At 36.7% G+C, this 14,252-nt stretch overlaps 1 protein-coding gene and 1 long non-coding RNA gene across 2 annotated transcripts; both read right to left on the bottom strand.

The window, feature by feature from the left end:
• Window positions 1-6,969: 6,969 nt before the first annotated feature.
• On the bottom strand, window positions 6,970-7,713 carry LOC116105817. The gene is made up of 3 exons (XR_004124164.1): window positions 7,502-7,713; window positions 7,211-7,299; window positions 6,970-7,104 (listed from the first exon to the last, which is right to left on the bottom strand). It is a non-coding gene; the product is annotated as an uncharacterized LOC116105817 (long non-coding RNA).
• A 3,202-nt stretch (window positions 7,714-10,915) lies between these two features.
• On the bottom strand, window positions 10,916-13,240 carry LOC116105813 (CBS domain-containing protein CBSX3, mitochondrial). Its single transcript, XM_031392220.1, has 6 exons — window positions 13,153-13,240; window positions 12,778-13,045; window positions 12,596-12,677; window positions 11,622-11,695; window positions 11,406-11,466; window positions 10,916-11,308 (listed from the first exon to the last, which is right to left on the bottom strand). Exons 2-6 carry the CDS (start codon window positions 13,033-13,035, stop codon window positions 11,166-11,168), a joined length of 618 nt encoding a protein of 205 aa, XP_031248080.1. The 5' UTR covers window positions 13,036-13,045; window positions 13,153-13,240; the 3' UTR covers window positions 10,916-11,165.
• Window positions 13,241-14,252: the final 1,012 nt, after the last annotated feature.

Here is a 14,252-nt window from a genome sequence, read left to right as displayed (position 1 = left end):
TCTCATTGTTCTTTTTTTGCATTCATTTCTTCTGATTAATACAAGTAGGCAGGACTTGCAATTGTGTCTCGAGTGTGATTGATTGTGTGTTGGTTGATTGGTGAGAATTACTGTTGGTTGGGTGTATTTGATTGAATCTGCAGGTGGTTGTATCAAATTGGTATCAGAGCCAAGTTGGGGAATGGTAAAATCAAAATGGAAACTAGGATGGATAATGTGGAGAAGGAGATGAATACAGTAAAAGAAGATATAGGATCCTTGAAAGTTGACATGGGTAGTGTGAAAGAATATTTGACAGAAATGAGGGAGTTAATGCGCATGAGAGAAGAGAGGGAGGAGAAGGAACAAGAAAGAGAGAAGACTTCTTCATCGGCAGAGAACCAGAATGTTAGTAGGGATAAGGAATCAGAACGTGAAGACAGTGGGAAAGACGAAAAAAGAAACAACCGGAAACTGGAGTTACATCTTTAATGGTGAGGATCCGTTTGGATGGTCCTTCAGAGCAGATCGCTACTTCACATTAATCAATTCCAGAGACAGAAATGGTGGGCAGCAGCAGCTTTGCATGGAGGGAAGAGCTTAAGCTGGTACAATGGGTCGAATCCAGAGCACCTTTCAGTGGGAAACTTTCAAGACAGCCTTGATCGACCGCTTTCGACCATCATTTAAAGGACAGCATATGAAGCTTTAGTGGCCTTGAAACAAGAGGGACAGTTACTGAATATAGGGAACAGTTCGAATCCAGTGCAGCACCATTGAAGACCTGGGGGATGAACTGCTCAAGGGAATTTTCGCGAATGGCTAAAGGAAGATATAAAAGTGAGCTTCGTTTTGCTCAGCCAAGTACGTTATTTGGGCTGATGGATCAAGCCCACGGATTGAGGAGAGGAATTGGATATTGGATAAACAAAGGCCCAAGCCATTAGAAACCAAATGGGCCGTGGGGAGCCCTATTCCCGGGTCAGCCCAAACCCGGAATTACACGCACTAACTGGTCGACTTTCAGTGCAAGACCACCAGATTCTTCTTCGTTAACGCCAACCTTCAACAAGATCACCGACCGAAAAGAGAAGACGACGGAGTCTGTGGGGTCCGTCAACCGATTGACAATTTCGGCGGCTTTCTGGTGCGGATTGCAGTACAAACGAGAACGTGGGCTTTGTTACCGCCTGTGACGAGAAGTATGGACCAACCACCGATGTAAAAACAAGACGCTGCAAGTGCTGTTGCTCTTGGATGACGACGAAACACAACACGCCGGAAAAGGGACAGAAAACTGACGAAGAAGCCAACGGTGAAGGTAAATCCCTAGCCCTGTCGATGAACCAATTGGGGATTCTTCGGGAAAAACATTGAAATTACAAGGGGAGATTGGGAATGAAAGGGTGGTGGGTGGTGGGTGGGGCTTCCCACAATTTTGTGCCACGGGGTTGTTCAAAAGTTAGGGCTGAAGGTGGATGAAGGAAAGCCTTTCGGAGTAATGGTTGGGGATGGATGTACCATTCGGGGTAAGGGGATTTGTAAGGCAGTGAGGCTGAAATTCAAGGAATTGAGATACAGCAGGAGTTTTTCCGTTTGAGTTAGGAGGTGCAGACGTGGTTTTAGGGGTTACATGGCTGAGTAGTTTGGGGGATGTGAGCGCCATTGGCAGAGATAACTATGGAATTTGACTGGGAAGGGAAGAGGGTGAAACTAGAGGGGATCCCCTACTGGTAAAGACAGAGGTTTCACTTAAGACTATGGTTAGGACTTTACAGGCTGCAGGGAACGGGTATGTGGTGGAATTTGGATCCATAGGGTTGAAGGAAGAGCCAATACAGGAGGAAAACTAAACGGGAATAACTGAGTAATAGCCAGGTACCCAGAACTGTTTGACCAGAATCCTAAATACCACCCATAGGACCCATGATCATGCCATAGAACTTCAACCAGGTTCTAAACCACCCAATATCCGACCCTACAAATACCCGTATTTTCAGAAGAATGAAATCGAGAAGCTGGTTGGGAAGTTATCGCAGGGATTATCAGCCTAGCGTAGCCCATACGCCAGCCCTGTCTATTGGTCAAAAAGAAGGATGGAAGTTGGCGATTTTGTGTGGACTACAGGGCATTGACGATATTACCATACCCGACAAATTCCCAATACCAACCATTGAAGAATTACTTGATGAATTAGCGGGGCAACAATTTTCACTAAACTGGACCTGAAGTCAGGGTACATCAAATCGAGTGCGCGAGGTTGATGTTCCCAAAACAGCCTTTCGCACACATGAGGGGCATTACGAGTTCCTGGTGATGCCTTTTGGACTCACTAATGCACCCTCCACATTCCAAGCCTTAATGAACTCAGTCTTTAAGCAGTTCTCCGTAAATTTATCCTGGTCTTCTTTGATGATATCTTGTGTATAGCCCCTGCCTAACCACACACATTCAGCACTTACAACTCACTTTTCAGATTTTGCAGGAACACATCTTGGTGGTTAACAAGAAAAAGTGCTCCTTTGGCCAATCTAAGCTGGAATATTTGGGTCACCTAGTCTCGGGTTATGGAGTTGAGGCAGATCGAAAAGATTGAAGCCATGGTCTCTTGGCCGCGACCGGTAAATGCGAAGGGATGAGAGGTTTCTTGGGCTGACCGGTTATTACCGGAGATTCGTAAAGGGTTATGGTTCAATTGCCCCGCCCCTTACTCAGTTATTAAAGAAGGACTCTTTCATTTGGAATGATTCGGCTCAATTGGCTTTTGATAGACTCAAGGAAGCCATGACGACCGTCCCTGTTTTAGCAGTTCCAGATTTCACACGGCCCTTTGAAATTCCGACAGAAGCATCGGGAGAGGCCTCGGGGCTGTTTTGGTAACGCAGTCTCGCGCATAGCATTTCTCAGCAAGGCATCTCCCCTACAGCTAAGTGAAATCGGTTACGAGCGTGAGTAATGGCCATTGTTTTTGCAGTTAGGAAATGGAGCCATTATCTGTTGGGCAGAAAATTCTCATCAAAACTGATCAGCGCAGCCTCCAGTTTTTAACGGATCAACGATCAAAAACCCCGGAACAACACAAATGGATCTCCAAGCTAATGGGTTTACCTTGACATTCAGTATTACCCAGGGGCCTCCAACAGAGTAGCCGATGCTCTTTCCGAAGAGAAGATGGAACCGAAGGGTCCACCTTTCAGCATTATCTACGGTACAGTTTTCTGAATTTGAGGAGTTGGCCACGGAAGCACAAACAGATCCGAAACTCAGGGTAATCATTCAGGATCTTCTCCTTTTTTCTTCTAGGACCCAACTATCATATCCGCCGGGCTGCCTATTCTATAAGAACAGGTTGGTTATTCCAAAGAGTCCAGATTTGTGTCCAAGTTACTGAATGATCCATCAGAGTCCTAGTGGCGGCCACTCGGGTTTCTTCAGAACCTACAAAAGAGTATCTTCAGTAGTTTACTGGGAGGTATTCGGGGAGATATACAAAACTTCATTAAAACCTGTACCCTGTCAACTGAATAAGCAGTCATCATAAAACCTGCCGGACTCCTCAGCTTCCCCATTGGAACAGGTCTTTGAGGATATTTCTATGGACTTTATCGGGGGCTGCCACGTTCGAAGGGTGTTGATACCATTTGTTGTCGTTGACCGCCTAACCAAGTACAACCATTTTTGTCTCGGCCACCCATACAATGAAAGGAGGTCGCACCCTATTTGTTAAGGAAGTGGTGCGTCTGCACGGTTTTCCCAATTCCATTGTTTCGACAGAGACAAACTCTTTATGAGTCAGTTTTGGCGAAGAGTGTCAAGGCTGAGGTACTGTTCTGAAATTTAGTTCGGCGTACCATCCGCAGCTGAGGGCAAACGGAGGTGGGTAATAGGTGTCGAAGCGTATCTACGCTGTTTCTGCAGTGTCAGCCTCGGCATGGCCTAATGGCTTACCTGGGCAGAATACGGTACAATACAACCTACCACGGATCCATCCGCATGCCGCCTTTCAAGGCCCTCTATGGACGAGATCCCCCACCCTTTTAAAATTCACAGACTGTCCATCTGCCGTGGAAGAGATCAATGTCCAATGACTGAACGTAATGCCATTTTAGGGGAGTTAAGGACAATTACTTGCGGCCAACTCGCATGAAACAGAATGCTGATCTTCACGGGAGATGATTGTTTCCAGCCGGTGACTCCGTTTTCCTGAGCTTCAGCCCTACAGGTTTAAGTCTCTTGCCCGAAACTGAACGAGAAACTCAGCCCCCGTTCTATGGTCCTTACCCTGTTGGAACGCATAGGACCAGTGGCTTATAAATTGGATCTGCCGTCCACAGCCCGCTTCATCCTGTCTTCCATATTTCTCAGCTCAAGAGGAGCTTACACAGTCGGTACCCATCAACCCCTTCCTGACTCACTCTTGAAGATATGGAATTAATGGTCCAACCAGATACATGTTTTGGCGATGCGAACCTTGTCAGAGGGTCTAAAGAAGTTTCATCAAATGGCAGCATTTACCTGATTTTGAAGCCACCTGGGAACCATTTGCCATGATTCAATTACAGTTCCACAATTTCACCTTGAGGACAAGGGAATCTTCAAGGGGGGGTATTGATAAGCCAGCAGTGCATAAAGTCTACACCTTAAGGGGCGTAAAAAGCATTAGAAAGGTTGTTAAGGGAGAGGGACCACAAAGTACAGGTGTCATTGGGGTGGATTCTGTTTTGGAGAATACATATTGTGTGAGTAAGGGTAATTGTGGAAAAAGGGAATTAGTATATATTCAGCAGAGTTGTAGTAGGTCTGGTATCTTTTGAATTTGGGTTGATAAAACAGGGGAGGTTCCTGGCTCCTCGAATCGCCAGGGTGTTGGGATAATTCCAATCATCTCATCTGTTCTTTTTTTGCATTCATTTCTTCTGATTAATACAAGTAGTGCAGGACTTGCAATTGTGTCTCGAGTTGTGATTGATTGTGTGTTGGTTGATTTGTGTGAGAATTACTGTTGGTTGGGTGTATTTGATTGAATCTGCAGGTGGTTGTATCAGTTTCTTTTGGCCAACATAAATAAACCTTCATGTATGTACTATAACAGAGAATATGAATGAAAATAATAACATTAATAATTAATCCTTGGTCTTGATAATCTCTCTTCTTTTTCTCCCCTCATCCATACGTCTCTATATTTTTCTCTTGGCATATCTTCTCTTATTTCTGTTTCTTATTTCTTATATTCTATTTGTTCTAATTCTTTTCTCTAGTCTAGTTTCTACCGTCTGCTCTTTTATCTTTTCTATTTCTATTTCTATTCTTCTAATCTGTCTGTCTAATAACTATTCCTGTCTTTTATCTCTTCTAATTTTCGGACCTTCATTCTAATCCTTGTCCTACATCAAAAGGAACCACCAATATATAGATTATGGCATCACAACAGAGTAGGCTGGGCACATAACAGAGTTAATTCCAACAAGGAGGTAAAAACATCCTTCGAAACCAGTTCTATGCTTAGGCAGCATTGACATAATCCACTATCAATTACCAAACATAAATTTTATCATCTAACCTTTAATGTCATTTAACCCAGTCTAATATAGATGATGACTTCTAGACAGAAAAAATAAACAGACTATGCCATTAGCTTCACGCAAAAATGCTTCAGGTGGAAAAAATATGCAAGCACATTAAAGAAGATAAAGGAAATTTCCCCATGCCTATGTACACTATGTTGCTACATAAGCTATAGATTTTAATTAAATCTTTATGTGTCTCAAAGGTTTTATCGGTTTCATAAGATAACACCAAAATCAGTACCACTACAGTTGTGGAAAGAGAAAGTAATGATATACATTTTCCAGCTGGTAAAAGCACACGACAAGTACAAGTTGCATTTTAGCATAGAAGACAACCCAACTCATCCCTCACCAAAAATAAAAGATAATAACAGTCCGTCTATTGTTAAAGAATGTAAGAACCAACAAATTTTCTGAAATATACTTAATAGATCCTTTCCAAGCATAACAGCTCACAAAATTTACCTACAATTTTGCAGCATGTGAAACCAGGGTTAATGTAACAAAAGTTGAAATGTCAGGTTTAATAGGTAACTTATTTAAGGTAAATTGCACACATCCGTCCGCACATCTACCCATATTGTCAATCTTGGTTCTTAGATCTACCATGTAATTGAATTCTCCCACAAATTTGCAGTGAAAAAGTTACAAGTTCCTTGAAACCATAATTCAGCTGGCCGATTTAGTAATTCTTCTGATGCATTCACAAATGAAATTTCAAGAATTCAATTTCAAAGCTTCAATGTTAACTAAAATTTTCATGCATTAAATTTCCAGAAATTTTTCTCCATGCCTTAACGAATTAGGAAACAATTTTCACTAAAATTCAACATCAGAATGGAATATATCACATATCCTTGTTGTTAAACTATTTTCAAGCTGCTAAACAGATAAAATTATACAGTTCAAGTAAAATCAGCACACTAATTGCACCTGCTGCATCCCTCTGATGGCCACAGCAGTGATTTCAGTTCTACAAGAAACTTAAGAAATCTCACATTAAAAATGACCTTACTCTGATGACTACCTAACAGAATTAATCTTAGAAATATCTTCCAAGAATTCTGAACCTAATCTTATCAAAAAAGCAAGTACACTACTTTTGTGTTTACAAACCAAACTTTCATAACAAGAAAGCCGAAGTATATATTTTATTTGATAAAAAACTCAAAAGCTAATAACAAAGAAACCTGTTATGCACATGAAATGTGTAGCACAAGAGATGCCGTTATTACCAAAGTTCGTTAAACAAATTAATTCATTATCTATCAACAATAAGCATGGTTTAGACTTACTTAAAGGTATATTGTTAAAAGAAAAGATATACTCCCAGGACAGTGCAAGAAGTCAAACAATTAGTGAAAGAGCTAATAATTACAGCAATGAAAACCTCATGAAAATCCTCCTGCATTGACTCACCCCAAGTAATGTTTCCGAAACCGTAGACGTCCGATTGATGATTAACTCATCATTATAATCTTCACTGAAAAGATCAGACAACAGTAACAAGTAAAGAGAAGCAAATGCTACCATGACAGCATGAAATGTTGAAAAGCCCCTGTACAAACAAAAAGACACCAATATTTATTTATTTATTCATTCATTTATAATTGCAGATAAACATTTTAAACATACACAAGAATGAAAAACAAACAGAATTTCACCTGTTATTCCACTCAACTTTTTTTGGAATGCTGAGATTCCCATATCCCTTGAAGCACATATGGCTAACCATTCCAGTTAATTTATAAACCTTCAACAACAAAATTGAATAGTCACTACAAAACGTGAAATACTCCAGCAAACAATGCAAACAGAAAATTTCATATACTGAAGCTTGTTAATCAAAAATTTAATTCTCTTGAAAAGAAGAATAATTATTATCCCTGCAAAAAATCTAAAAATTTAGAAGCAACTAATATTTGAAAAAATAAAAAGAATGTCGTTAGTCTAACAATTTTGCAGATAATGATGCCAGAAAACACAGATGAAAGCCAGAAGAATTGTTTGGGAGGAGTGATGGTTAAAGTGGAAGCCATTGTTGGAAGAAATGAAGTTCAAAATACAAAGTGAAGTTGCTATAAAAAGCAGTGACTTGTTTGTTTGTTTGACTAAGGAAATTTTGGGATTGGAATTGGAATTGGGTTTTGTTTTTTAATCAGAATGAATGAATGGTTTCAGTTTTTTCAGCTTTTCAAATTGCAAAATAATTGAATCCACGTCATCTTCTTTCTCCATTTGGACAATCTACTCACGATAATTTGTTGTGGCGTTTCTGTGGTGTGGACCCATTACTATTACTCTTCTCCATTAACTACAAAATTACCCCTATTTTTTTGTCAATTTACAATCTCAACCCTTTTCTCACTAGATTCTGAATTGCTTTTTTAAATAATACTTTTTATATCATTGTGATGCACCCATTCCTAGAAAGAAACAAAAAAGGAAAATTTTCTAGCTATGTCCCTGGCCCTGGCTTCTGCCTGCTGGGTAATGTCATGGGTACTATCCGATTTTACTAACCAGTATATTAACTTAAAGTATAATATAAACATTATACGTATAGTACAGATACTATAAATAATTTTAACAAAGATTAGTACATTAATTAATAAAATTCGTTGGTACGCAAAGTATTATTCATGCCTGCTACTAGGTTTAGTTCCAGCCCGCATGTGTGAGTTTTTGAAAGTGTGAAGTAGTAAATATCACCCCAAAAAAAAAAAAAAATATTTCACTCAATATTTTCTTAAAATAAAAGCAACAAAACGGTTATTTTATTTTAATTTTCATTTAACGTACAACAATGCAAAATCAATTTAATTTTCCAATTCCATCAACTAAATCAATTAATTACTGACCATTGATTTTGTATTATAATAGGTAACGCATTTCAAATTCTATATAATATATAATCAGACATCGTAAATTTATATTTTTAAATTTAAATTCATTTTAAGAAACGTAAATGAAATTCTTTTGTCTTTTTACAAGGCTGAAATTGCTATTCCTATTACTTGCCCAAAAAAACTATATTAAGAGTAACATGTGCACCAATTTTCTTTTTTTTAATCATTAAGGGTGTTCAGATTAACTTATACATACTTCAACTAATTTATTAAAACTCTAAAACTATTAATCGGATAAAAACTCTAAGGGTCTACTTGGAAGTTTTTTTTTTATTAGTTTTGAAGAGTTTTTAATTGGACTGGTTTTGAGGTGTTTAAAAACCCCCACTTGCTAGATTTTTAATAGACTGATTTTGACTGGTTTAAAAATCCTCCAAAATCAGTGCAGTGTATTTTTGAGGGGTTTATAAAACACCCCAAATCGAGGTGTTTTGGCTGGTTTATAAATTTAATCTCAAATAAACCCCTTTCCACTCCCTTTGCTGCACACAAATCTCTTGCTGTTGTTGACTTCTCTCTAGCACACAAATCTCTCGTTGCTGCAGACGAATCCCTTTGCTACACACAAATCCCTTTGCAATCGCTAATTCACAAGAAAATAAATTAGCAATCATGTTATAATCTAAATTATATTTTACAAATATATAACTAATAAAACTTATTAAAACAAGATCCTAAAAGAAAGATTAGAGAACGGTGCATGACAGTAAAACAAGAAGATTAGAGAACGGTGCATGACAGTAAAACAAGAAAACAGAATTATTATATTAAATAGATTGGTACCAATGAGGTGATTTGGCTTGACTGTCTCCATAACTAAGATTTGAACGCCTTCTTCCAGGGCTGTAGGTGATTACAAGTTTCTTCATCGTTCCCTTGAGATATTTTATAACAAAAGGGTTTGAAGTGGAAGACTTCCGGTGCAAAAATTTGATGAGAAATGGAACACTGGAGCCTATCACGACGACAATGATGGCTAACCATTCACTTTTTGGTGATATTACAGTGTACAATCAAGTTACAAAGGCGACCAACGTTCCGAAAAGGGCGATATTCAGCAAGTTCTTGCTATAAAAAATTGCTGAGTGCAAGAAGGCAGGATCACCAACCATTGCTAGAATTAAGAGAAATACCGCTGTCATGGAAGAACACATTGCAAGTGAATCAGCCAACGCAAATACCTACGGTGGTTAGCCAACACAAATATCTATATTTATCAAAGTTAATTAAGCAAAAGAGAGAGTGTTTTAACTTTATGGGCATTTATGTAAATTTATCATTTAAAAAAACTGTTAGAACCGTTAGAAAATAAACTCTCAAGCACAGGTTGAGTGTTTTAAAAACCGCTACTAAAAATCCCTCAAAACCAATACAGTGGTTTACCCTCAAAACCGCTACGATGGTTTACCTTCATAACCGCTACCATAAAACTCCCAAGCAGACCCTAATGACTATCCCCATTAACCACCACAAAATGAGTCGAACTCAAAAACTCCACTCGGCTTGGGTCCTTCATGAAACTAATAAATATTCCATTTTTTTGAAGTTGGAAAATGTGAAGGTCTTTTTGTTCTTTCTTTAAATTATTCCTATATCAACTATATAAAGATATACATCAATATAAATTATTACAATTTTCTCATCTTCTGCCTTATATTTTCCATCATTTCCTATCAATAAAACAGCATCTATACTAGGCCCCATAAAAGCTTCCAAATGTTTGACCAACAATTAAGGGTGTTCAAAAAAATGCAAAAACCGAACTAAACCGAACCGAAAAACCGGTTAACCCAAAAAACGGTTCGATTACGATTCAAAAAATTCAAAAAACCGAATATTCGGTTCGGTTACTGGTTCGGGAGAAATTATATATATATATATATATATATATATATAATAACCTAAACTAAAATAAATCTTTAATTCACTCAGTCTAAAATCCCAACCCAAATTTTTTTTCTTAGTTCCCAATGTATTGTCTATATTTACAATTTAATTTAGGACAAAATTAAAAAAAAAAAAGGAAAAACCGGTTCAAAATCGGTTAACTGCTTTTTTTAAAATAATTAACCGACCGGTTTTCCTAAAACCGGTTCGGTTTCGGTTCGAGAATTTTCTTGAACCGAAAATCCGGTTCGGTTTAGAAAAGCGGTTAACCGGTTCGACTAACCGCTTTTGAACACCCCTACCAACAACATCTTCTCACAACTTTTCCTCACAATTTGCCACATATCAATTTACTATTTGTCAACTGCAATTTTATCAAGTGAAATCATTATAATTGACAAATGAGAAACTAACATGTGACAAATTATGAGGAAAAATTGTGAGAAGATGTTGTTAGTCTAGCATTGCTCTAAAAGCTTTTCTCCATTTGCATGAGCCAACCAAATATATACTATTTGTGTTACTTTAATAAAACCTAAGTCTTCTGAAATAAGTTATACCACCACACTAACATAGATTAAAATCAACAAACTAGTAGAAATAATTAACCATCCTTTGCAGAGAGAATAAACACAGATATCCAAATCAAAATTGGAGTCCTGGTTATTAACCTGTTGGTCCACATGGTATTATTTCATGTCAAGGGATATTGACATCTGCAAAAACAAAAGACAAAGGTGCACACAACACACCCTATTTACAAGCTCCTGCTTTATTAGTGTTCAAAGAGCTCATCTCAACATTCCACCATTTTCGTCATTATCTAGTAACCTCCCTGTATAAAAGCATTCAAGCGGTTTAACTCCTCACGATGCTCACTCACCACAGCACGAACAACATCTCCAATTGACACCATCCCTATCATTCCCCTATCGTTGATCACCGGAATGTGCCGAATGCGGTTATCTGCCAAATCATTGGTTCTAGCTTACATCTTTGACATATGAATAGAAAAATACTGAACAAATGCAAATATTTAATGGAAAGGCAGCACTACTTAAACCTGTCATCAATTGCATTGCTCGCAGAACTTTGGTGTCGGGTGTGACTGTGATAAGCTTGTTCTGTAACCACCACATGATGTGATTATTAACACCCAATATATGTACATATGTATGCATGAAAAGGAATATGCAGAAATTCACAAGTTCATCAGTAAACGGCCTGAAACTGACAAGTCAAACCAAACATATATTCCTACATAAAAATTACTTAATACCTCTTCTGTCATGATGTCCCCAACCTTAGTTGACTTGGATGATCTTCCCTGCACTATGATCTTCCGGAGATAATCTGAAATTTAATTGTCAGAACAGGTAAAATAAGCAAACTGAATGCATTTACCAAGGACCATCCACAGGCAAGCCAATAGTATGTAGATTATATTAAGAGAAAATTGTATGCGAACTAGCAAACACAAGAAAAACAGAAAAAATACTTCCAAGTTCTCAATAAATAATCTAGCAAATTTCCGCATTTTACATCTGGTGCATACCATCATTCTCTAAACCTTTGAAACAAAGGTCAAAAACATGGAAAAAAGAAAATCAAGACTCGTTGCAGTCAAAAAGTAGCAAAGCCGTAGAATGATGAGCCCATCATACTTAACCAGATGATTATCAATCTCTTACAGTCAAAAGTCAATGGTCCATAAGGATCATGGTTATTAAAATCCAAGCCCCACAAAGGCCCCTGTAATCTTGAAATTGGTATATAAACACACTAATTAAAAAAAAAAAAAAAAGAACTTGTTTTGATCCAGTAGCGAGGGAGTACAAACCAATGTGATATTTAAAATAAAAGGAAAAAGAAAAGAAAAATATTTGAATCATATACGAAATTACGAATAACTCAATTTCCACAAAGATATAATGGAAAAAAGAAAAGTACGTACTTCACTTTTAAAGATGCTAAGACACATATATTGATGACCACTTTGGTTAAGATCTATCTAGCTTCTTTATCTTTTTTTCTATTAACAGTGGTCACAACTTCAATTTTGCAGAACTAAAAATCATTCAAAGCAAAATAATACGATAAAAAGCTAAAAGCGGTTGAGGATCCAAATACTCAAAACTTTAACCAACAACCCGAATCAACCCGATCAACATAAGAAATCATGTTCGTTTTTGGGTTCTTTTTATTTTTATGTAGTATATAAACTTAGAAATAAATTTAAAAAAATTATAAAACCTCTCTCAGTAATAATCCCAGCAACTGATTTTTGCTCTCCAGGTTTCACCACCACCAAGGCTCCAACATTGTGTTGGGTCATCTACAAACACATTTAAATCAATCAATAATAAAATACTAAAAATTTAGTGTAAAAATCAGAGTCAAATATAAAATTTACAAGTAAATTTTATTAATCTTACCGACTTGACGGCATCATAAACAGTATCATCAGTAGTGCACCAAAGCCAAGACCCATCAGCACTTTTACCTTTATCTTTCAAGATATCTGAAATAGTGGTACTCTCAAATCCATGCTCTTCCATACGAGCCGATGAAACCGACTCATTTCTTGAAAAAATCAATGGCCTCAGCACCGGATTCACCACACTGACGCGTTGCAAAACAGCAGTCTTGATCAAACTCCCATGGGAGACAAACGATTTAATGGCTCCTTGCATACTTTTAACCCTAAAAATTATATTAAATTTGTTTAAACAAATATAAATTTAAGGAATAAATTTGTAAGATCTACAAAGGGAGAAGAAGATTATGATGATAATGAAGAGATGGGTTACCTGTGAGTTGAAGTGGAAGACAGCAACAATGACAGGAGATGAAATGGATAGAGTTGAGAGATGGCGTTAAAGTAAACCTAAGAAAATATAATTAATAATTAAAATTAGAATCTAATTTTTTATTGGGCCCACCCTTAATTGCCACGTCATATTGATTGTTGTCGTTGGGCTACTTTCGTGGTTTCACAGATTCAAACTATTTGTTTAATAGGAATAAAAAGAAAATCAGATAATCATCAAAATATTTCACCCCTCTAATAATTATAAAGAGGTAGGAGTAAACAAAAATATCAGATAATTATTTTAATAAAATTATTATTTAAGAGTTAATCACATTAATCCCTTATATATATATATATGGTAAAATAAGATAAATCCCCTTGAAATTTAAGAAATAATAGAAATCTTACCAATAATAAGTTTTAAGAGTTAAAATGAATAATAATATTTATTAAGTCTTAATAATATTAACTTTAACGGTTCGTTATTAGATAACAGAGGATTTTTGTTATTTTAGAAACCTCAATTGGATTTTAGTTATTATATCATACCTCTATTTAACAACAAATACTTCATACAAATTAAAAAAAAAAAAAAATGATATCACATTAATTTTATTTATATATATATATACAATTACGTAAATCAGAAGAGGAGCAATGTTTTCTTGTAATCAATTTCGCCGGTGATGATAGATAGAGGTGGTTCAACAATGGTGGCAGTGGCTTTTCATTTATTTTATTTTTTATTAAATTAATAGATTTAATTATTTTGATGTATTAATATTTTTAGTTTTCTAGTTACAAAATAATATTATAAGTGTGTTTTAGTTTTGTTATGTACACATTTTTATTTAAAACAAATTAAAATGACAACCCATTACCCACGAACCAACTCAATTCTAAATTTTAAATAAAATATGTCATTCAGTTTTATTTATTAAATTACCTTTTCAGTATTAATTCATACATTCGTCTTGTATTAGGCATCATAAGTTATGTTGTGGTAGAAGGAGCTAGATCGGTAATGAGTGCACTAATCGCCCCTTGCTATCAACCATCATCAACACTACAAGGGTTGCTTCAACAATCACTTAAGAG

Source organism: Pistacia vera, unplaced genomic scaffold (assembly GCF_008641045.1).
Source record: "Pistacia vera cultivar Batoury unplaced genomic scaffold, PisVer_v2 Contig505, whole genome shotgun sequence".
NCBI classification, from domain to species: domain Eukaryota; kingdom Viridiplantae; phylum Streptophyta; class Magnoliopsida; order Sapindales; family Anacardiaceae; genus Pistacia; species Pistacia vera.
This window is presented reverse-complemented; position numbering and strand designations above follow the sequence as displayed.